The sequence below is a fragment of the Marmota flaviventris genome, chromosome 8 (genome assembly GCF_047511675.1).
Source record: "Marmota flaviventris isolate mMarFla1 chromosome 8, mMarFla1.hap1, whole genome shotgun sequence".
NCBI classification, from domain to species: Eukaryota; Metazoa; Chordata; class Mammalia; order Rodentia; family Sciuridae; genus Marmota; species Marmota flaviventris.
In genome coordinates, this window is record NC_092505.1 from 56,545,240 (window position 1) to 56,571,255 (window position 26,016).

General features: G+C 37.7%; 1 protein-coding gene across 3 annotated transcripts in view; it reads right to left on the reverse strand.

Annotated features, from left to right (window-relative positions):
* Slc49a4 (solute carrier family 49 member 4) overlaps positions 1 to 26,016 on the reverse strand; it is a 136,472-nt gene that overhangs the window by 71,356 nt on the left and 39,100 nt on the right. For all 3 annotated transcript variants that reach the window (XM_071615283.1, XM_071615284.1, XM_027935940.2), the window contains exon 3: positions 1,701 to 1,966. In XM_071615283.1, the coding sequence (XP_071471384.1) occupies positions 1,701 to 1,966 (266 nt within the window). The remainder of the gene's footprint in view (positions 1 to 1,700; positions 1,967 to 26,016) is intronic.

The window sequence follows — 26,016 nt, forward strand, 5'->3', positions numbered from 1 at the left end:
TATATTAAATTATGTGTAGTGTCCTGGACATGCTGAGCTCTCTCATACCTTCTCTGACTTTGCAGTGCCATTCTCCCTGTATGGAATATCCTGGCCTACCTGACTGGTCAGTGAACTCCTATAAAATTCCTAATTTTTCTGAATTATTACATCTTGATGAAACCTTCTTTGACCCTTCAACTTCTCTCCAAACCCAGGCAAATTAGTCTTCCTACCTCTGTATAGCTTTATTTGTATTATAATTGTCTCCTCATTGATCTCAACAATTCCTACTGCTTAGCACAGTGATTGTTATATAGCAAACACTTATAAGAAGTATTCTTTATGCAAAAAAAAAAAGAGTCAGCTAGAAAACAGAACAGATTTAAGATCTATAGGGTACTGTAACAGGGTGGCCTGGGACTCAACTTCAGAAACAAAAAGGTCCAAAGAGAATGTTTTTTTTTTTTTTAATTTTTTATTGTTGGTTGTTCAAAACATTACATATTTCTTGATATATCATATTTCACACTTTGATTCAAGTGGGTTATGAACTCCCATTTTTTACCCCATATACAGATTGCAGAATCACATCAGTTACACATCCATTGATTTACATATTGCCATACTAGTGTCTGTTGTGTTCTGCTGCCTTTCCTATCCTCTACTATCTCCCCTCCCCTCCCCTCCCCTCCCCTCTTCTCTCTCTACCCCCTCTACTGTCATTCATTTCTCCCCCTTGTATTATTTTTCCCTTTCCCCTCACTTCCTCTTGTATGTACTTTTGTATAACCCTGAGGGTCTCCTTCCATTTCCATGCAATTTCCCTTCTCTCAAAGAGAATGTTTTGGAAAAGTCAATATCCCTAATTAATAGACGAGGGGGGGGAAGGGAGGGAGGGAGGAAAAAAGAATAATCTAGGTCATGGCAATGCATGCCTAGGTTCTAGATCTCAGGAAGCTGAAGTGGGAAGATGGCTTGAGTCCAGCCTGGGTAACACAGTGACATCTGTTTGAAAAGAAACAAGCAAACAAACTACAGGTAATCAAGCTTAATATGATTGAGAACAGGACAAATAATGGGAAAATTGCAAGGAAGAAAATGGGTTTAAAAGCTACCAATTATGTTTGACAAATGTCTGTAGTCAACCATGATGTGTAGTTTTACAAACTGGGTATGATATTTAGAAAAGACATTAGAATATGTGTTATGTAATACTTCACTGTAAACAAATGTAAAGAGTAAAATTAAGAAAGACCTACTGTGTAGATGGGGTAGAGAGAGAAGATGGGAGGGGAGAGGATGGGGGATAGTAGAGGATAGGAAAGATAGCAGAATACAACAGTCACTAGTATGGCAATATGTAAAAACGTGGATGTGTAACTGATGTGATTCTGCAATCTGTATATGGGGTAAAAATGGGAGTTCATAACCCACTTGAATCAAATGTATGAAATATGATATGTCAAGAGCTTTGTAATGTTTTGAACAACCAATTAAAAAAAAAAAAAAAAGAAAGACCTACTGTGTATCAAGAATATATGTTAAATTTAGTAACTTCCCAGGAAGGCTGTAGGTTTTAAATAGGCATCTCCATATTATAAAACAATGAAAGCACATTATGTGCATTAGCTATGTCAGTCCTTCTAACTATTTCATTTGAGGTGATCTGGTATACAAAGAGTAGACTAAAGTATAAACAGGAAAAGACTTCAAATTACCTGCATACAACACAGTCTCAATGCTGTTTTTAATATGAGCCCTGCTGTTCTCTGCAGTAAGAAGTGGTGATGTCCCATTGGGAGCTGGAACAACAAGAGGTCCAACTAAAAATGCACATGCCCCACCCAGATAACTGAGCATGGAAGCAATCGCTGTGGCAGTGGCCCGTTCGTCTGCAGAAAACCAGGTTGTGGAGAGGAATGGTGCAGCATTCATAACAGTTGGACCTGCCAATCCATTTAACATCTGTCCTCCATGGATTAATCTGGAATTTAAAAAATTAAGATAATGTGAGGTATATGAAGCAGGCATTTACCAAGACAGGAATAAATTAGCCAAATAGCAGTTTAACTACGGCAATAAAAACAGATCTCTGTAAAGCATAAAATGCACTAAAAGGTAAGCTGACATTACTTAAAAGTTTTGTTAATCCTCTATGAGGGAGATCAAATACAGTAATAGTTGCCATTTATTTATTTCACAAATATTTACTGAATCCCCTGATTTATGCCTCATACAAAACTAAATACTTAATATTGCCTTGGCTCATTTGATTGTCATAACAATAATGTGAAAACAATAATGTCAATTGTTTTCCCTGTTTATTGAAACATAAAAGCTTACACTTGGAAAGATTAAGAAACCTGCCCAAGTACCAACAGACACAACTAAAATTTAGACCTAGGTCGGACTCCAAATATGTGCTCTATCTACTAGCATGCCACTTGTTAATAGACATAATAAGTGCCACTGGACACAACTGAGCTCAACACTTCATACCTACCCTTTTCTAGGTACTGGGGGAAAAAAGTCAATGTAGTATCTTCTTATAGCAAAGAAATTGGTTGAGGATCAGAGGACCTGGGTTCCAGCTGAGTTCTATAACCAGCTAGGTAAATGACCCTAGGAAATATATAACTTTGGTGGAATTCCATGTCTTCTCCCATAAAATCAAGAGATGAATTTAAATTCCACATGTATTTCCTGAGCAAATCTTCGCGATGGATTGAACATATGCATACATACTTTCAGTCCTAATACTCTGATGCTGATTTTAATGACGAGTAGTTTCTTGTTTTCCTTCCATTTGTTCTTTTGTTCATCTTTTCTCAATATTCTACTTAACACTCTTATGCCTTGCTGACCAAACCCTTTGCCCCATTGCTCCTGCTACCCGTAACATATACCTTCACATTCAAGAGAAGACTTGAAGGAAAAAAGAAGTCTTAAATTTCAAAAAAAAAAAGTCTAGACAAGAAATGGAATATGGTCAAACTCTTTTGCCATGGAGTTAGAGGAAAGGGAAGGGACAATATAGCTGACATTTTTATAACACTGGAATTATAGTACCTGATATTACTGTCACCATGCCCAGCTATTGTTCAGCTTTTTAAGCAGCGTGTGAGTCTCATATATATATTTTTAATTGGCAGCTTAAGTCACTTAGAAAAAACATTTTATGAATGCAGAAAAAAATAACAAACATATGGGGAGATGTAGGGCCCTAATGCAGAAATGAGTGAGAAGTAAAATATGTCACTTAGATCTGCCCATATCATCATGTATGTTGGAAAATTATGTGAAAGTAAAATATCTCCAAGTATCATTAATGTTATTAAGAAAATGGGAGAGATTTTAAAATCTTCTCATGTAAGGAGAACAATTTTCTGGATGATAGAAATGATTTTAAACTGTTTCTGAAATCAAATAGTTCCTCCAAAAGCCAGTGGATCTTATGATGCCCCACCACAATTAAATCAACATTTGAAATATTCTTGAAGCAAAGTCTTAAGTGGTCCTAGCCATGACTTATGATGGCACGACAATCAGAGAATGATGGCTCATAAAGGCAACTTCTTTTCTATTTAATACTTTTAATGGGGTGTTCTTGAAAGACTCATCTAGAAGAAGGGTTAGAATGAGTAAAGTTTATTATGCCTAAAACTGTCAAGGGTAAAGGAGAACATGGAAGAAATAATCTATCAAAAACAACAAACAGGGGCTGAGGTTGTGACTCATTGGTAGAGTGCTCGCCTAGCACATGTGAGGCACTGAGTTCAATCCTCACCACCACAAAAAAAATAAACATAAAAATAAACAAATTAAAGGTATTCATATATAGAGTATAACTTATTAAAAAATAACAACAACAACAAAAAAGATAGTATGAATTACCAGAGTTAAGGTATAAAACTCCAATTCCTGTGCAGACTTAACTCTTTGTTACCTCTCAGTACAATCAAGAATAGACTAAGCATCAAACACAAGTCATAGAATGTGTGCGTGTGAGACAACTTAAGGGCCAAGCAAGACCATTTTACTCATTCTCAGATCAGAATATCTCGCAACATGACACATATGCTAAAGTAATGTCCACAGAAGGTACAGCACTAGTGACATTGCAGATGGGTTTTAAGTTTAGAGGTCTATGAACTACAAACTCAGGAAGCTAACCTAGAGCACATGAATTAGCAGAGTAAAAGGTCATGTCAGGAAGTAAAACAAGTTGACTTGGTGTTTAAAAGTTTCTATTATTAAATAATTTATATGCATTTTGCATTAAAAGTAATCATATACACATGTACTCTTCATAAATGAGCTCAGTTAAACAGAGGTCTATGGGATCTTGGGGTTACCCACTAAATTAATGAAAAACCTGGTAGGTAAATTGAGTTCCACTCTTCCCAGCATCTTGAAGTTTTCCAAAACATAGTCCTATTCCTTAGACCTATACCACAGAGCATCTTAGGACTTTGCAGTTACGGATATAACTGACCATAAGCACTGTTGTTCTAGTAACTGTAATGGTACATTCATTTGTAATATCAAGATTTGCATGTATGTCAGATACTATTTTTTATTCTTTGCCATTAAATTATCCCATTTTATAAAATGAATTTGTAAAAATATATTTAAAATAAAATTGTTTAATATATAAAATCTACATTTTCCATTTAATGGCAATGCAAATTTAGAGATGTATTTCTAGAAAAATGCTGACCTTAAGGCATAATAAAATAAAGTCATCTAGATATTAGATATTACTATAAACTTTCTTTTTACAACCCCTGGAACTTGTACATGCTAGGAAAATGCTCTACACCTCTGAGCTACATCCCAGCCCTTTTGTGATAGAGTCTCATGAATTTTCATAGTCTGGCCTGGCTTGATCTGATCCTCCTGCTTTAGCCTCCTGAACAGCTGATATTACAGGTTTGTACTATTGTGTCTGGCTACCAAAAACTCTTTAAAATGACAACAAAGGAAATGAAATAATAAAATGTTTAATATAAACTGCATTTATTACTTACTCTCTCAACAAACACGTATTAAGTGTTTGTGTTGGATAGGTACTGTGATAGGTATGTGGATATAGAAAAATTAAAAGCCAAAGTCCTTGCTTTTAAGAATCCCTAAAAGTAGGGGCTGGAATTGTGGCTCAGCAGTAGAGCGCCTAGCATATGCGAGGCCCTGGGTTCGATCCTAAGCACCACCTAAATAAACAAAATAAAGATATTGTGTCCAACTTCAACTAAAAAAATAAATAAATATTTTTTAAAAAGAATCCCTAAAAATAGGTGAAGAATGACCTATCAGCCTGTATTAGGAACATAAGGAAAAATAAGGCAATAATTAGGCCTGCCCTAATGCTTGTGGGGCCTAGACAAAGTGTACAAATGCAGGTCCCTGCATGTCCTTCTCTTCAACATCTAGCTCTGGTATATAACATCAAGGGCTTTGCATATATGTGTATGTAGCTACGGGTCCAGGCTTTACCTAAGGTCCAGCTGTTCCCTTTCAAACATCTGTCCCTTAGCTACCCCTAGGGCCTAGACATACACACTAAGGATTCAGTCTACCCTTGGAAAAATTGGCCTGGGAAAGCAGCCTGATGCAGGAATTTGTGCGGTCTTGTGTAACAGCTAGCACAGACTAGAAGGAGGTGAACAGGGCAGGTGTATCTCCTTGGTCTTATAAACTCCTCACCCCTCAAAGAATGATGAGCCACAGTGGGGCACCTGCAGGCATGGAGTCCAAGACAGGGACTGTGACAAAATTTTAAGGTGGTACTAGCAATAACAGTGGGGAGATGAAGGAAGTGGTTGTTTGCCAAACTGTTAAACTGATGTTACATCATTATGGCCATGGAAATGACTAGATATTGGGAAGGGAGGCATCCATAATTCTGTAAACATGTCCAGGAAAGGGCTGGACACAGGCCAGAAGCTAAGAAAAGAGGTCTGAGCTGAGATTTACATGTTGAAATTGGACTGCATCAGGCATAAAGACTGGAGAATGCCAACAAAGTAAAAATAGTCAAAGGAAGAGTCATCTAGAAAGACGATTGAGAAGGATCTCTGACAGAGGCAGGAAGGAAATAAAAGACTGGTGCCACAACAAGCAAGGAGAGGGTTTCAGGAAGATAAGAATGAATGGCTGACAGTGTCTAGCCAAATAAAAAAACCATTTCTGATAATAAATGTAACCACTGGGGAAAAATAAAAACAAATGGAACCACTGGAGTTCAGCAAAAAGGAGGTCATTTGTGATCTGAATAGAAGCAGTATCAGCAGAATATTGATTTTAGAGGGCAGATGTGTGAAGAAATGGAAATTTAGATTTAGACTATTCATTGTAATGGCTGGAAATAGTCAGGAACAAAACAAAATTTCTCAAAGTCAGAAATCTGAAATTCACCAAAGTCTAAAATTTACCCTAGCACCAAAACCAATAACGAAGTCTAAAACTTTGGAAGCTGACATGACACCATCAATGGAAAATCCACACTTGACCTCATGTAACAGATCATGGGCAAAATGCAGGCACACTGAAAGTAATTTATAAAATTATTTTCAGGCTATGTATACAAAATGTATATAAATCACATTTGGGCCCCATCTCTAAGATACCTTATTATGTATATGCAACTATTATAAAATCTGAAAACACCCAACTCTAAAAAACTGTGTTTCTAAGCATTTTACATAATGATTACTCAACTTGTACAAGCTTAGCAAAGTGATAAACCCCCTGCTAAACAGACAATTTGAACTGAACATTTTCTCTATCTCATATATTAAAAGATAAAATGAGCCAGGGCACACAACTGTAATCCCAGTGACTCAGGGGCTTGAGGCATAAAGATCAGAAGTTTGAGGCTAGTCTCAGCAACTTAGAAAGACTCTTCAGCAATTTAGCCAGATGCCATCAAAAAAAAAAAAAAAAAAAAAGTTAAAGGACTGGGGATGCAGCTCAGTAGAGGGGCTCTGGATTCAATTCCTGTATAAAAATAAATAAATAAATAAATAATATAAAATGTAATTTGTGATTGGCCCAATATACTTGTCCAGAAGCTGGTTTTCAGAAACTACCATCTACCTATGCATCTGACTATTAACAAAGACATGGAAAAACAGAGAGGCAACTCACAATCTTTGGTAAAGTGAAGTCCATCACATAATTCAACATTAAATTTTCTGTGTCATCATTACAAACCTTAGGTTTATTTTGCCAAAGTTTAAGTTGTAGGTCAGAACCGTGGCTTCTAAAGTCTCCATAGTGCCTCCACAAAGGCAGGGTGGATGCTCTTAGGAATGCATGGACTGATCCAAGTGAAGGGTCAGGTAGTCACTGAATTACCCAACTAAACTGCATTTTAAAAATCCTTGGGGGATATAACTCAGTTGGTAGAGTGTTTGCCTTGCATGCCCAAGGCCCTGGGTTCAATCCCCAACACCACACACACACACAAAATCTTTGCCAAGTTATCAAGTAATGCATATATTATGAAAATCAATATGAAAAATGGTGACTAAAATTATTCTGGAAAAATATTTTTTAAAAAGATGTTGAAAAAACATCTTTTTTGAAAAAAGAGATATGAAAAATTGTAGTTCTATATATGTAATAAGAATTATAATGCATTCTGCTGTCATTTATTTTTTTAAAATCAATTAAAAATTTTAAAAAGTAAAAATAAATTAAAAAGATGTTGAGGGTAGTAAAAGCAAGGCCAGTGTGCCATTACTGTTTCAAGCACAGTGGGCTTGGGGTGGGTGGCCATATGTCAGGGATATGCAGTGGCAGTTTTTTATCCTGGGCAAGAAGCTCTGCACAGAAAGGGAGCTGCCTGGAAGCTGACTAGGTGATATAAGGGCCAACTGCTGGTGTCCTTACTGAATCATGAGCCTGATAAATGTCAGTACACATTCACAGCAAAGGGACTGCCTGCCTCTTGCACCACAGCGTATCTGTCCAACTGCAAGCCTATTCTCTGCTGCTCATGTCCCAGCTTTCTCATATTGACTCCTTAACTCCCTCTGTTTGCCCTCCACCCAACTCCCTTTTCTTCCTTTACCTCAAGTCTTTTTTCTTTTCATTTTTCTCTTCTTACCTAGCTGTTGCCTACCTCTGAAATCTAGTTCATCCCATCCCTGCAAGCCAGGTGGAAAGATGGATAAAGAAGTTCCCTAGCAGGCTGAAAGACTAAATCAAAGATACAGAAGTACCTCTAGCATCAGCAGAGCTGAAATGGTAGAGATAAGAGGGCCCAGCTGCTGCCGACAAGTGTCAGTACTGCCTAGGCTCGCTAACCTGTGGGAGGTGAGGCCAGGACTAGAAACCAAAAATTAGAAATGATCTCATCAGTCCACAAATCTTTCTACTTTCCCACATGGTCTTATCTGAAGGCTCTGTTTATAATAGGAAGAGTAAAAAACCACTGATTGTTAAGATAACTTCAAGTTCACATATCCAAAGGCAAACAGTACCTGGCATATCTTTAAAGACCTACTTTATAAACCTCTAGCATATTATTACCTGGCATATATTTAAAGACCTACTTTATAAACCTCTAGCATATTATTACCTGGCATATCTTTAAAGACCTTCTTTATAAACCTCTAGCATATTATGACTAGCACTGATAACATCTGAGTTAACTTTTTAGAAATTTAACAATTACTTCCTCAGTGTAAGTTCAATGTTCTTAACTTATATTCTGTTTTTTTTTTTTTCTTGTTATTGTTGTTTTTTGTAAGGGGATTGAACCCAGGGGCACTTAACCACTGAGCCACATTCCCAGCCCTTTTCTGTATTTTATTTAGAGACAGGGTCTCATTGAGTTACTTGGGGCCTTGCTAAGTTGCTGAAGCTGGCTTTGAACTCACAATCCTCCTGCCTCAGCCTCCAGAGCCTCTGGGATTATAGGCATGTGCCCGGCCTATGTATTTTTAATATGAAATGGAATAATTTAAAATTAATAAAATACTTAGCTCTAAGACTTAATATACTAACAATTCAGAAACGTTCTCCCAATTCCTAATCATTCTACATGAAAATAAACTCACAGGTTACAGGATTCTTGGATATTGCGAATGGCAAAGATACTAAAATAGCTTTCCTTCATTTAGCTCAAGAAAAGAGAGTGTTACAAAAAGGGCCAGAAATGTTATGAGTTAATGAATACTAGATGGGGTGGAGGGGTGGGAGAGAAAAGGAGGGGGCAGGGGGTTAGCAAGGATTGTGGAATGTAATAAACATCATTATCCAAAGTACATGTATGAAGACATGAATTGGTGTCACCATACTTTATATACAACCAGAGATATGAAAATTGTGCTGTATATGTGTAATAAGAATTGTAATGCATTCTTTGATCATTTACTTTTTAAAAAATCAATAAAATTTTTTTTAAAAAAAGGAAGTTAGGAAAGGAGAAATAGAGATGATGATAGAAAAGCCTCACATCTTTAAATACTTTTTTTTGTAACTTCAGTTTTCTTTAATGAAAATTTGTTATACTTTTATTTCCTTTAATGATTTTGGTCAATTATAATTCAATTAAAAATATCTTGAATATCCACTATGGTCAAGGTATTTGCAGCTGGACACTGATCAGAATATGAAGATGGGTGTTACAGCCCTGTCCCTGAAACACTTAAGATAATAACTTATCAGATGCCAATATAGAAAGAACATAAAACCAATGAAAAGAATTTGAATTAGATACAAGAAAACTTAGCTTCTAGCTGACTTTATTAATCTTTGGTGAATCATTTATTCTCCTTCTGTTTCAATTTCTCCAATCATATTTATTTCACAGATAATACTCTCTTAGCAAGGTACCTGGGAAAAATAGACTGAGTTCTGGTCTAAGAGAAATCTAGCTCCCCATATTTTGTCTTATATTTTTATTGTCTCAAAATTTTTATTTTGTCCTCTTAATTTAAAAGTTTTACATACTCACAGTAGGAAATTTTAAAAAGAAATGCCTAGAGAAGAGAAAAAATCATAAATTTAACTAAACCTCAATTCACACAACCATTATTAATATTTTGATTTTCAGTCTTTTTTTTCTTTCAGCTTTTTACCCAATGCATCCTCCCCTGAATCATTACTTAAGCATGGGTAATCACAGAAATCATAATGAATATACAGCTTTATGCACTAGATCATTTTAACATGTAATCTATCAGGTCAATAAGGCAAAGTATATGAACATTTAGCCTTCTAAACATACTACAGAATTGTTCTACAGAAGGATTTGTAATAACTTACATTTCCATCAGTAGTGGTCCACAGTACCTGCTTAACCAACATTGAGTACTACTGTTTAATACACACACATAGATACACACACATACACCTTGGTGTGTTTAGTTTTTTCTTGCTGTTATAACAAATTACCTTAAACTAGTGGTTAAATGACACATATTAGTTTTAGGTTCTGGAAATCAGAAGCCCAACATGATTTAAGGTGTTGGGAGAGAATCTATTCCCTTGACTTGTCTGGCTTCTGGTAGCTACCTGAGGGAAAATATAGAAGAGATTAGGCAGTCAGGGCAAGATGGTAAGTAAGGAGGTTGGGGGCAGAACCAAAAGAGCATGGAGAGGGTCTTCTGATGAGGTCAACTTCCTGCTTGATGAAAGTGCCTGTGGATACAAGCAGGGGACCCAATCAGACAGATGTTTTTATACTCTTGCTCCTAAGCTGGGATCCACAATAGAAAAACTAAAACAGATGCATGGATAGAGGGGGCACCAATCAATAATAGTGAGGAGCATGTGGACAGAGGAAGTGATAAGGAAAGGAAGAAATTTCAGAGGCCATATAATCCCCCACTGAATTCCCAGCTCTGGCCCTTTCTGTTCAGAAGTCTATTTCTATATCTCTGTTGCCTTTGCAATAAACCTACTTCTTGCTTGCTATCTCTTTGCTGAGCAGAAACAATTAACCCAGCACCCCTGGACAGTAGCATGCCCATATGCGCACACCTGTGATCCCATCAGCTCTGGAGGTGGAGGAAGGAGGATCGCAGGTTCAAAGCCAGCCTCAGAAATTTATGAGGTGTTAAGCAACTCAATGAGACCCTGTCTCTAAATAAAATACAAAATAGGGCTAGGGATGTGGCTCAGTGGTCGAGTGCCCCTGAGTTCAATCCCCAGTACCAAAAATAAAAAATAAAAATAAAAAGCCAGCAACTGTGATTTGAGTCCTTCCCTGATTTCCTCTTTTGTTTGTTTTAAAGATTTTTGTGATTGCATCAGTCCCCCTTCCCCTTGGACAGCCCAGGACATGCTCCCTATTTTAAGGTCAGTTGCTTATGATTAGCGAGCTGTATCAGATTTTTGTTACTAAACAAAATATCAGACACAGGTTATTTATGAGGAAAAGAAGTTTTTTGGCCAGCAGTTTTAGAGGTTGAAAGACCAAATGGCACAGCACCGAGAGTGTGGAGAGGGCTACTTACTTAGTTGTATCATCTAGTGGCACCAACAGCAATGGTGGGAGAACATGGGAACAGTCAGAAGCATGGAAAGTACAGGTGGCTGGGATGGAAGGGAACAACAGGCTTCTTTCATAACAGCTTTCTTGGAGAACTAACCAGAGAGTTCCCTCAAGAAATACTTCATGCCTAGAATGACTTAAAGACAACCCACTATGTCCTACCTCTTAATGATTCCATGACCTCTCAATTCTGCCACCTTGTAGACCAAGCCTTCAATCACAATGGACCTACTGAAGACACCCAAATCATATCCAAAGCATACCATAAGCTTAATTCCATCTGCAACCATGGTCCTCTCTGCCACATAATGTCACATTTATTGGTCTAGAAGATTAGGACATGGATATGGAGGGGGAGTTACTCTGTTTACTCACATTTGTTAGGCCAAAAGGCATTTCCTTATCTTAACTTGCATTTCTTTTTGGTACTTGTCTTTTTCTCTTGGTATATTACACTTTTTTCTTACTTTGAATGAGTGCTTTATATATTTATCTACATTATTTACCTGTTACTGTTCTTATTTTGACAAATACTTTTTCCAGTTAATCTATTTTTTTGAAGCATTTAACAATTTATAAGTAGTCAAATCTATCATTGTTTTTCTCTTTGTTTTTCTTTCCTTTGTTTTCATGCTTAGGGAAAAAATCCCCATCTAGAGATCAGATAGATATTCTAAACTATAGTTTTTTCAGCCAAGCCAGACCGGAGGAGGAAGCAGCCCAGCGCCAGCCAAACCAGACCGGATGAGGAAGCAGCCCGGCGCCAGCCAAACCAGACTGGAGGAGGAAGCAGCCCGGCGCCAGCCAAGCCAGACCGGAGGAGGAAGCCCGGCGCCAAGCCAGACAGAAGGGGGAAGACCGGCGCCAAGCCAGACCGGAGGAGGAAGCCCGGCCCCTCCCCGTGTGTTAGTCCGGAGGAAGCCCATCCACCCTTAAAACCCATCAAAGGGGGTGTGGCTACCAGCATGGTTCTGTAGCTGATCCAGGTACCGGGTTTCCAACTCCCCCACCCTTAGCTGCAATAATTCAAAATATTTCCCACAAGCTTTTGGGGGTTGTAGCTATCAACGCAAAACAACAACTGTACAGGCACCTGGTTTCTACCTCAGAGACTAGAGTAGGGAAGATACAGGTGGAAGCTCATTTCCTTTCACACTGGCTATACCCACCACCCTGAATACAGAGGCTCAAGCTAGGAATAGACAACGCCACCTACTGGAAGCAAGGAAAACAGTGTTCTGAGAGACTTTTTTTTCTCTTTCTTTCTCTCTTTTCTTCTCTCTCTTCCACAACTTCAACATATGTGAAACCAAGAACTGTGCATGAACAACCGAATTACCAAAGTAATATAATATAGAGGAATTGCATATACCCCACCTTCCCCCCATTTTTTTTCTTTATTTCTATCTTACTTTCCTTTTCCTTCTCTCTTATTTCTCTTTTCTTCCTTGTTATTTTTTCTTTTTTTTTCATTCGTATTCTCTCTATCCCACTTTCAATCTCCTAACTTTTGCTATCTATACATAGGGTAACTATCTAAATACAGATAGGAGGTTGAGTCTATACATTCTTCCATAAATTACCAGTCTATTGGTTAGAGTTCTCCAAAGGTGCTAAGTTAGTTTAACCTCATACCCTCACTCCTTTCCCTCTAAGTATAACATCCTTCGTCTGAAATTAAGTTTTCCATATGCCACCAGATATGGTATGCCTTTTATGAAACTAATGAATATATTCTTAAGTAATAATTAAAACCAATATCTATAGACTTAGAATCTAACTATAAATGTATTAATAATGAAAACTTGTGCTTAGATGATGTACTGTTGATATTGGGAACTGTTAACATTGTCTTTTTCTCCGCAAAAGAGGGATTTTGGAGCTATACAAGAACAATACAAATATATAAGGGGAAAAACATTAACACAACAGTTTCATAAAGCTAGAAAGAATCAAGAGCAGTATGAAAAGAAAAGGAAAGAAAGGACCACAAATAATACAGGTCAATTCAACATTAGATGAGGTAATATCTGCAGCTGATGGAATGTCAGACAAAGAGTTCAGGATATACATGCTTCAGATGATCTGGAGTCTCAAGGAAGACATTATACAGCAAACTCAGACAATGAAAGATCACTTTGACAATGAATTACATAAACAAATCCAAGAAGCAAAAGATCAACTCTATAGGGAGATAGAGGATATAAAAAACAAACAAACAGAAATCCTGGAAATGCAGGAAACAATAAACCAAATTAAAAACTCAAATGAGAGTATTACCAGCAGAGTAGAACACTTAGAAGATAGAACTTTAGACAACGAAGACAAAGTTTTTCAACTTGAAAAGAACGTAGACGGCTCAGCGAGAATGTTAAGAAATCATGAGCAGAACATCCAAGAATTATGGGATAACATAAAGAAACCAAACCTAAGAGTTATTGGGATACAAGAGGGTTTAGAGGTCCAAACCAAGGGAATGAGCAATCTATTCAATGAAATAATACTAGAAAACTTCCCAGACTTAAAGAATGAAAAAGAAATCCAAATACTAGAGGCTTACAGGACACTGAATGTACAAAATCATAAGAGATCCAGCCCAAGACACATAATAATGAAGATGCCCAACATACAGAATAAGGAGAGAATATTAAAAGCCACAAGAGAGAGGAAGCAGATTACATTTAGGGGTAAACCAATCAGGATAACTGCTGATCTTTCAACACAGACTCTGAAAGCTAGAAGATCCTGGAACAACATATTTCAAATGCTGAAAGAAAAAGGGTTCCAAACAAGAATCATGTATCCAGCGAAATTAAGCTTCAGGATTGAAGATGAAATAAAAATCTTCCACGATAAACAAAAGTTAAAAGAATCTGCAGCTAGAAAACCAGCTCTTCAAAACATCCTTGGCAAAACATTACAGGAAGAGGAAATGAAAAATAACAATGAAAACCAAAAGCGGGAGGTAGTACAGTAAAGGAAAAACTAATCATAGAGGAAAAACAAATCAAGTTAAGTAACATACACAATCAAATATGGCTGGAAATACAAACCATATCTCAATAGTAACCCTAAATGTTAATGGCTTAAATGCACCAATCAAAAGACATAGGCTAGTAGAATGGATTAAAAAAAAAGATCCAACAATATGCTGCCTACAGGAGACTCATCTGATAGGAAAAGACATACACAACTGAAGGTGAAAGGTTGGGAAAAATCATATCACTCATACAGACCCCGGAAGCAAGCAGAGGTGTCCATACATGTATCAAATAAAATAGACTTCAAGCCAAAGTTAATCAAAAGGGATAAACAAGGACACTACATACTGCTCAAGGGAACCATACATCAACAAGACTTGACAATCATTAATATATATGCCCCAAACAATGGTGCAGCTATGTTCATCAAACAAACTCTTCTCAAGTTCAAGAGTCAAATAGACCACAACACAATAATCATGGGAGATTTAAACACACCTCTCTCACCACTGGACAGATCTTCCAAACAAAAGTTAAATAAAGAAACCATAGAGCTCAATAATACAATTAATAATTTAGACTTAATTGATATATACAGAATATACCACCCAACATCAAGTGGATACACTTCTCAGCAGCACATGGATCCTTCTCAAAAATAGACCATATATTATGTCACAGGGCAAATCTTAGCAAATACAAAGGAGTAGAGATACTACCATGCATTTTATCTGATCATAATGGAATGAAATTTGAAATCAATAATAAAATGATAAAGGAAAAATCCTACATCACATGGAGATTAAACAATATGCTACTGAATGAATAAAGGGTTACAGAAGACATCAAAGAGGAAATTTAAAAATTCTTAGAAGTAAATGAAAACTCAGACACAACATATCGAAATCTCGGGACACTATGAAACCAGTACTAAGAGGAAAATTCAGTTCATGGAGTTCATTCCTTAAAAGAAGGAAAAGCCAACAAATAAATGACCTCACACTACACCTCGAAGCCTTAGAAAAAGAAGAACAAATCAGCAGCAAATACAGTAGAATACAAGAAATAATTAAAATTAGAGCTGAAATCAATGAAATCGAAACAAAAGAAACAATCAAAAAAATTGACAAAACTAAAAGTTGGTTCTTTGAAAAAATAAATAAGATTGATAGACCACTAGCCACGCTAACAAAGAGAAGAAAAGAGAGAACCCAAATTACTAGCTTATGGAATGAAAAAGGCAACATCAGAACAGACAATTCAGAAATACAGAAGATAATTAGAAATTATTTTGAAACCCTATACTCTAATAAAATAGAAGATAGTGAAGGCATCGATAAATTCCTTAAGATATATGAACTACCCAGATTGAGTCAGGATGATATAAACAACCCAAAGTGAGGAAATAGAAGAAGCCATCAAAAGACTACCAACTAAGAAAAGCCCAGGACCGGATGGATATACAGCAGAGTTTTACAAGAACTTTAAAGAAGAACTAATACCAATACTCTACAATCTATTTCAGGAGATAGAAAAAGAGGGAGAACTTCCAAATTCATTCTATGAGGCCAATATCACCCTGATTCCCAAACCAGATAAAGACACCTCAAAGAAAGAAAACTACAGACCAATATCCCTAATGAATTTAGATGCAAACATCCTCAATAAAATTCTGGCAAATCAGATACAAAAACATATCAAAAAGATCGTGGACCATGATCAAGTAGGATTCATCCCTGGGATGCAAGGCTGGTTCAATATATGGAAATCAATAAATGTTATACACCACATCAATAGACTTAAAGATAAGAACCATATGATCATCTCGATAGATGCAGAAAAAGCATTCGACAAAGTACAGCATCCCTTTATATTCAAAACACTAGAAAAACTAGGAATAACAGGAACTTACCTCAACATTGTAAAAGCTATCTATTCTAAGCCTCAGGCTAGCATCATTCTAAATGGAGAAAAACTGAAGGCATTCTCTCTAAAATCTGGAACAAGACAGGGATGCCCTCTCTCACCACTTCTATTCAATACAGTTCTTGAAATACTGGCCAGAGCAATTAGACAGACATTAAATTAAAGGCATTAAGATAGGAAAAGAAGAACTTAAATTATCACTATTTGCAGATGATATGATCCTATACCTAGAAGACACAAAAGGGTCTACAAAGAAACTACTAGAGCTAATAAATGAATTCAGCAAAGTGGCAGGGTATAAAATCAACACTCAAAGGCATTCCTGTATATCAGCGACAAATCTTCTGAACTGGAAATGAGGAAAACCACCCCATTCACAATATCCTCAAAAAAAAAAAAAAAATAAAAAAATAAAATACTTGGGAATCAACCTAACAAAAGAAGTGAAAGATTTATACAATGAAAACTACAGAACCCTAAAGAGAGAAATAGAAGAAGATCTTAGAAGATGGAAAAATATACAATGTTCATGGATAGGCAGAACTAACATCATCAAAATGGCAATATTACCAAAAGTTCTCTATAGGTTCAATGCAATGCCAATCAAAATCCCAACGGCATTTCTTGTAGAAATAGAGAAAGCAATCATGAAATTCATATGGAAAAATAAAAGACCCAGAATAGCAAAAGCAATTCTAAGCAGGAAGTGTGAATCAGGAAGTATAGTGATACCAGATTTCAAACTGTACTACAGAGCAATAGTAACAAAAACAGCATGGTACTGGTACCAAAACAGGTAGGTGGACCAATGGTACAGAATAGAGGACACAGAAACCAATCCACAAAATTACAACAATTACAAATTATATTCGATAAAGGGGCTAAAAGCATGCAATGGAGGAAGGATAGCATCTTTAATAAATGGTGCTGGGAAAACTGGAAATCCATATGTAACAAAATGAAACTGAATCCCTTTCTCTCACCATGCACAAAAGTTAACTCAAAATGGATCAAGGAGCTTGATATCAAATCAGAGACTCTGCGTCTGATAGAAGAAAAAGTTGGCTCTGATCTACATATTGTGGGGTCGGGCTCCAAATTCCTTAATAGGACACCCATAGCACAAGAGTTAAAAACAAGAATCAACAAATGGGACTTACTCAAACTAAAAAGTTTTTTCTCAGCAAGAGAAACAATAAGAGAGGTAAATAGGGAGCCTACTTCCTGGGAACAAATCTTTACTCCTCACACTTCAGATAGAGCCCTAATATCCAGAGTATACAAAGAACTCAAAAAATTAAGCAATAAGAAAACAAATAACCCAATCAACAAATGGGCCAAGGACCTGAACAGACACTTCTCAGAGTGAGGAGGATATACAATCATTCAACAAGTACATGAAAAAATGCTCACCATCTCTAGCAGTCAGAGAAATGCAAATTAAAACCACCCTAAGATACCATCTCACTCCAGTAAGATTGGCAGCCATTATGAAGTCAAACAACAACAAGTGCTGGTGAGGATGTGGGGAAAAGGGTACACTTGTACATTGCTGGTGGGACTGCAAATTGGTGCGGCCAATTTGGAAAGCAGTATGGAGATTCCTTGGAAAGCTGGGAATGGAACCGCCATTTGACCCAGCTATTGCCCTTCTTGGACTATTCCCTGAAGACCTTAAAAGAGCGTACTATAGGGATACTGCTACATTGATGTTCATAGCAGCACAATTCACAATAGCTAGACTGTGGAACCAACTTAGATGCCCTTCAATAGATGAACAGATTAAAAAAATGTGGCATTTATACACAATGGAGTATTACTCAGCACTAAAAAATGACAAAATCATGGAATTTGCAGGGAAATGGATGGCATTAGAGCAGATTATGCTAAGTGAAGCTAGCCAATCCCTAAAAAACAAATGCCAAATGTCTTCTTTGATATAAGGAGAGCAACTAAAAACAGAGCAGGGAGGAAGAGCATGAGAAAAAGATTAACATTAAACAGGGACGAGAGGTGGGAGGGAAAGGGAGAGAGAAGGGAAATTGCATGGAAATGGAAGGAGACCCTCATTGTTATACAAAATTACATATAAGAGGATGTGAGGGGAAAGGGAAAAAAAATCAAGGGAGAGAAATGAATTACAGTAGATGGGGTAGAGAGAGAAGATGGGAGGGGAGGGGAGGGGGATAGTAGAGGATAGGAAAGATAGCAGAGTACAACAGTCACTAGTATGGCAATATGTAAAAATGTGGATGTGTAACCGATGTGATTCTGCAATCTGTATACTGGGTAAAAATGGGAGTTCATAACCCACTTGAATCAAATGTATGAAATATGATATGTCAAGAGCTTTGTAATGTTTTGAACAACCAATAAAATAAATAAATAAATGAATAAATAAATAAACAAACTATAGTTTTTCTGCTAAATGTTTAACTGTTAGTTCATCTGAATTTATTTTGATGCAGGTTATGAGGTGAGGATACAAAAAGATATTTTCCTCCCAAATAGGAAGACAATTTGTTTTTAATAGAGAAATTAACTATTTCCAGTTTCCATTCTATTTTCTTTTTAGTTACTGATCGTGACTACAGTTCTTGCTGGGTAAAACACTGTCTACGTTTCCAAGCCCACCTTGTGGCTAGATGGGTCCTTGTAGCTAAGTTTGGGCCAGTGGCGTCAGAGTGGGAGGACGTCGAGATCACCTCCATGAAGACAAAACTGCTCTCCATGGTCCCCCTCTTCCTGTGAATAAAATGTGATGACAGCTGTGAACTATAATGATAAGGTCATCTCCCTAGGGGAGCAACAAGACAGAAGGAAGTTTGACTCTGACATGACCTTGCAGAATAGAACTGTCTACCTGCTCTGGCCCATCTGCCCACTCCAGATATTAAATATGAAAAAAATATACTATCTTGTTTGAGCCATTATATTTTGGAGTCTCCTCATTATAGGAGCTTTACTTGTTCTCCATTGAGAGCTAGTTTAAGAATTCACAAAGGCACAACACATTGGCACTGACTTAATGGTTAGGATATAGGCTGAAAAAGCAGGCAAACTGTGAATCACAGTAAAATCATTGTTTGTGATAATTTTGAATTGACTGGAAAAAAATCAGAACATTAGTCTATTTTTTGCCCCCTGCTCATTGCTATAGTTTGGATCTGTAAGTTTCCCTAAAGGTTCATGTGTTATAGGTCTGTTTATGAGCTTGTGGCACTATTAGGAGTTAATGGAACCTTTGGTAGGTGGGGCTCAGCAAAAGGAAGGTGGGCCACTGTGGGAATGCTCTTGAAGGGGGTACTGGAACAGAGGTATCTTCCTCTCTTTGTTTCCCAACTACCTTGAGGTGAACAGGTTTCCTCTGTTGCACACCTCTGCCATGATGTACTGCCACACCACAGGCCTAAGAGCAACAGGGTCCAGGGAGAATGGACTGAAACCTGTGGAACCATGAGCCAAAATAAAACTCCTTTTCAGTTGTTTGTCTTAGGTAATTTTTCACAGTAACAGAAAGCTGACTAACAATTGAGTAACACAAAGCTGATTTGAGTATGGCATTATAGGAGTCAGGCAACAGCACTGGTTTGTAAGCATGAATGGGTGAGCAAGAGCTTGCTAAGACAGTTTCTTTCCATCTGGGGCCTGCTATCTATACTTAATGAGAATCTAGGAGCCTGAGTCTGAAGCCTCAGATTGTTCCTAAGTTGTAAATGGCAGGAAATAAAATGTCCTTCAGAGCCTGCTTGGTAACAGAAATGTTATTTCCAGCCTCTCTTGCTAATAAGTGTGGCCTGACCATGTGCTAAGTCTATACAAATGAGATATAACTAGAAATTATACATAAAACCTAAAGCTCTAAACTCTGATCTCTAAAAATAATTTCACATACCTTTTAACCCCCAATTCCATTAAATACTTATGATTGGTTGCCTTCTATTACTAACCTTTCTTGTCTGAAGCCTGTCTGACCAACCATGGAGAAAAAGTCATGAAACCTGATCTCAAATTTTTATGGTCAAATTGAGGAAAACAGAATTATTACATATAAGCTAAACCTTAATCTACTTTAAAATATGTCAATCATTATGTGGATCATACTGCAGAATGGACAAGCACAATGCAATTTACTTAATCAATTACTATTTAAAACAAAGACGCTCTTAGGATGGTAGTTCTCAAACTTAAATGAGCATAAGATTAACTAAAAGAGCTTGTTAAGATTGCTCATTCTCATGGTTTTCCCCAGATCCTGAGTAGGCCTGCATGGGCCAAAATCCGTAATTTTAATAACCAAGCAGTCAATGGATCATATTTACTTATTTACTTACTTATTTGCAGTACTGGGAATTGAACCCAGGGATACTCTACCTTTACAAGGGCTAAGGCTACATCCCCAGCGCTTTAATTTTTTTTTTTTTTTTAATTTTTGAGATAGGGTCTCACTAAGTTGCTAAGGCTGGGCTTGAACTTGCTATTCTTGCCTCAGCTTCCAAAGTTGCTGGGATGTGCACCGTTGTACTTGGCTGTAGATCTTATTTTTAAAAATACAAATCTAGGAGAATCTGAACCTTATGTATTTTATGGAGAAAAGTCTTAGTTCCTAAATCTACCAATTACTCATTTTATATCAAAAGGTTTATTACATTTCTGAGAAAATTTGCATATAATCATTGTTTTAGTTAGCTTTTTCATTTGTGAAGAACAAATCAGAGGAGGAAAAGTTTACTTGAGGTTCTAGTTTCAGAGGCCTCAGTCCATAAACAGCCCACATCATTGCCCTGGGCCCAAGATGAGGCAGATCATTGTGGGGGAAAGGCTCATTGGAAGAAAGCTGAGCTGCCCATGGTGGGTCAGGAAGGAGGGGGTAGAGGGGAAGGTCCACAGGGAAGATGCACTTTGCCAGGGCAGCCCCCTGTGACTTACCTCCTCTAGCCATGCCCCACGTGCCTGCAGTTACCACCCAGACAGTCCATTCAAACTAAGATTGACTGACTAGGTTACATCTCTTACAATCCAATCATTTTATCTCTCAATATTCCTGCATTAATATAGAAGATTTTGGGGGACAGTCAATACCCAATCCATAGCATTCTACCCCTACCCCCCAAAAGCTCATGACCTATTTTAACAGTTTTAGCATTGCCCAGGTCCAAAGTTTCCTCCAAGACCCAAAGAAAATGTATGGCTGTGAGCCCCAGTAAAAATCTAAAGCAAGTTATATATACCAAATATACAGTGACACAGAGTTAAACATTCTGTTGATGAAAGCTTAGTCCTTGTCTCCGATGTCAATCTAGTAGTGAGGACATGGTTTTGAGAAAAAGGTAAAAGGTTTATTGCTTTGCTAGCAAAACAGAAACACAGGGTATTCCTGTCCCAAAGGCTGTGATTCTGCCCATTAGCAATCCACCTATTCTCTGTCAGAGTTGTAATTCACTTGTTAATTTGGGAGACTGTTATTTCTGAGATATTCTGGTACCATCCCCAAAGTCTGGATTACTTTGTTTCCATAGTGGGTGTGTACTCAAGGAGAGAGAGATCTGCCTAGGATGGGGAAAAAAAAAAAGTAATCCGGTTTCCCCTGAGATTAGGGAGGCAGAGAGATTAGGGAGGAGCAGAGAGAGAGGGAGAGAAAGAAACATTCCATTTTAAAAATAATTGGTGTTGGCAGAGCAGCAGGGACTATATTCAAAGCATAAAGTGGACCAATGTTACAATTCCCATTCCAAAAGACAGGAATAGGGGCATAGAAAAAAGGATGGGTCCAAAAACAAAACCAAATTGAGCAAACAGGTCTGGTAACTTCACATACAGAATCTAAGACATACGGCAGGGAGATAAGCCCTTCAAAAGGCTTAGGCAGCTCTGCCCCTTCCTTTGATACTGGTCTTGGAAATTAGGATCTATTGGCATCAAATCAATATTGGCATCAGATTCACCATTTTGGGTCAGGAGCCATTTTATCTAGAGGCTCCAAAGTCTTGATTCTGAGGCAATTCTGCTTGATTTCCCATAAGAACATGTGCCTGCTAAAAGATCAGCCCCACCCCAGCTTATGACACAACTCCTAAGCAACTCTGTTGGTTTGCCTAGTGCTACAGGCAATAAATTTCTTGAGTGAGATTTCAGTGTGTGGTATGGTCTTTGGACTCTGAGGGGACTCTGTGAGTGTCCTTTCAGGATCAGGTCCTTGTTCCCCTGTTGTTGAAGATTAAACACCTGAAAATGCTGAGGCAAGCATATAAAGTAAGTTTTATTTAAGGGAAGAAACAGAAATAGACTTCTCCACAGAGTAGGGGACTCAGAGCTGGTATCCTTGGGAGTGGGGGTGTCTTACTCCTTCATAGATCTTGAGTTTCCTTTCCTCCCTGGGCCCTCCTCTTCCTCTCTTGCCTATCTGAACAAAAGGCAGGAAAACAGCAGCCCAGTAGCAACACCTTGTGTTGACAGGAGTAATTCCCAGGAGGTGGAACCTATTGAGAGGAGGGGAGTGCTCTGGAGTTGTTAGCATGCCATTTCCTTTTCTTGGATAATTAGTTCCCATCTTTCTGTCCATATCATTCATTATCTATACTGACTACCTGACCTTCTCCCCTGTCTCATCTTTGGCTTTGTCAGTTGTATGCACATGGCTTCTCTTTCAGCCTGGTTTCCTTTGCAGTAAGTAAGCAGTTTTTCTTGGGAGATAGTCCATTTTACGGGCATCTCTTAATTCCTGGGGTTTCTTCCATTCCAGCTTTGACTTCACCTTCTTCGCTTCACAAAGGGACTCCAACCCTGTTACACTTTGCCTGGCCTCCCAGGCCTTCCTTTGAAATCTCAGTGGAAGCTTCCATAATACTTGCATCCTGTACTCTTACAGAATCAGCACCATGTGGATGACACCAAGGTCTGCTGCCAGCTTGTGCAATAATACCCAAGTCCCCTAGAATCATAGCTTCAGAAACTTCTTAGTGCCTATACAACTCAGCATGGTGAAACAACCTCCTAGGCCCCTTTGTATAAGCAGTGTGCTCCCATGATCTTTTTCAAAGGAATTTTCCCTCCTTCATCCTTGAGCCTACAATGGATATGGAACTGCAAATTCCTGAGATGACTTTTAGGCACATCTTTCTTATTGTCTCTGTGCAAAGTAATTAGCATCTCTTTAGGGGTTATTATCTCTTCAACATGCACAACTTCCTTGGTCCCAATTTTATATGTACTTTTCTGTCCAAATTGCAAGTTTTAAAAAATCCTTTAGCTCTGTTTTTTGCTCATGATTCTCAAGTAAAACTGGCCAAAAGCTGTGGGAAATACCAATGCCCCTAGATAAAATGCTATGCTGCCTTGAAATTTCCTCTGCCAGATTAGTCAGCCCATCACTTTAAAATTCAGCCTTACAAAAAGTCTTAAGACATGAGAAAAATACAACCAAATTATGTGAAGAATATGAGTAGCTTCTGGTCCAATTTTCTTTCTTTTCTTTTCTTTTTTTTTTTAAAGGCAGACGTCCTTTTTTTTTTTTAAGAGAGAGAGAGAGAGAAAGAGAGAGAGAGAATGAAAATTTTAAATATTTATTTATTTATTTTTTAGTTTTTGGCGGACACAACATCTTTGTTTGTATGTGGTGCTGAGGATCGAACCCCGGCCGCACGCATGCCTGGTGAGCGCGCTTGAGCCACATCCCAGCCCAGGTCCAGTTTTCAATAGAGTCCTCAATTCCCTCTGGAACCTCATGAGCACAGCCCATATTCCTATCAGCATTTTGGTTTTCTGAGTTTCTATCAGAATCACTCATTAAGCTCTACTTATAACATCCTAAAGCATTTCTGCTTGCTTCTCCAAACTTCAAAATTCCTCCTGAAAACCAACTGACAGAAAACATTTAGAGGAGGGAAAGTTTACTTGGGGCTCACAGTTTCAGAGGTCAGTCCATAGATGGATAATCCCATTGTAATGTAAAGCTCTGTCCTTGTTCCCAATGCCAATCCAACAATGAGGACGTGGGTTTTTTTGTTTTGTTTTGTTTAAAAAACATGTTCTTTCTTTTGTAAAAAAAAAAAAACTTTATTTTATTTGTTTATTTATTTATTTATTTTTATGTGGTGCTGAGGATCAAACCCAGGACCTTGAGCCACAACCCCAGCACCCCCCCCCCCAAGTGGTTTTGAAAAAAGTTTTTTGAGAAAAAGTTTTATTGCTCTGCTAGTAAAGAAGAAGCACAAAGGACTCCTGTCTCCCAGGCTATTATTCTGCTCATCAAAGGGACCAGGAGGCTTTTAAAGAGGTGTTCAAAAGCTACATTCCACATGTTCTATCCAGAGTTGTAGTTCAATTGTTAATCTGGGCAATAGTCACTTCTGGTGCCATCCCCTAAAGTCTGAATTACTTTGTTCCTGTGGTGGGTATGTGCTCTAGGGCAGATAACTCTACCTAGGATGGGAAAGAAAGATAATCCTATGTCCTCTAAGACTGGGGTTGGGAGATATTAGAGAGGAGCAGAGATAGAGGAAGAGAAAGAAAAATGTGCGGTTTAAAAATAAGTCCCAGTGGCAGAGTAGCAAGGGCTATATTCAAAGCATAAAGTGGATCACTGTTACACCTTGGCTCTAGACGCAAGGTGAGCAAGGTGAGGTAGCACATCATGGCAGAAGGCCCAGTGGAGGAAAGCTGCTTAGGTCATAGTGGGATCAGGAAGCAGAGAGAGGGAGGGGAGGGGCTACAGGAAAGATGCCCCTTATAGGACAGGCCCCAGTGACCCACCTCCTCCAGCCAAGCCCCCTTGTCTATAGTTACCACCTAGTCAGTCCATTCAAAGCTAGGATTAGTTTATAGCTCTTATAGTCCAATAATTTTGTTCTCTAAATATTCCTACATTAATATAGGAGTTTTGAGGGATACCTCATATCCAAACCATAACAATCCTTCCTTGTCATTTTCTTCTTTTTCACTATTGAAACTCTGATGTAGGCATTTAGTTTTATTTAACTAGTGCTCTTAGTCAAAAAGGTAATATATGCACATGGCAAAAATATTTCCAAAAGTAGCAAAGAGGATAAAATAAAAAGTTAATTCCTTTCTAGGCCAGACTTCTAGTTCCTTAGGCATTTCACCCAGAAGCAATGTGACAATATATTCTTGCAAAATTAGTCTTTGCCAAAAACTGGCATATATCTCCTTCCCTCTTTTTTTTTCTATGAAGGTGCAAATTCATCATAATATTCTAAACTTTTCCTTTTCACTCAACAATGTATTTTGGAGATATTTCCATATCAGTACTTACTGCACATTTACCTCCTTTTACAGATGCATACTATTCCAGGATATACTACCCATACCAGTTGTCTGTTGAAGGCATCCAGCCTTCTGCTATTCCAAGTTAGGTTGTACAAACATGGCAGTCCTTGCAAACTGGTAGAACTTCATATGTGGGCTAATTTTTTATGAGTGCAAATACTGGGTAAAAAAAAATGTACATTTTCAATCTGATATAATGCCAAAATTCCCTCCAAACAGGATGCTACAAACTGCTCAAACATCAGCAGTGCCTATTTTTCTCTATACTTCAGGCAACATAGTCTATCACCATATTTTTTCATCTTTGTCAGTAAAGAGGCATCTAATTGCTGT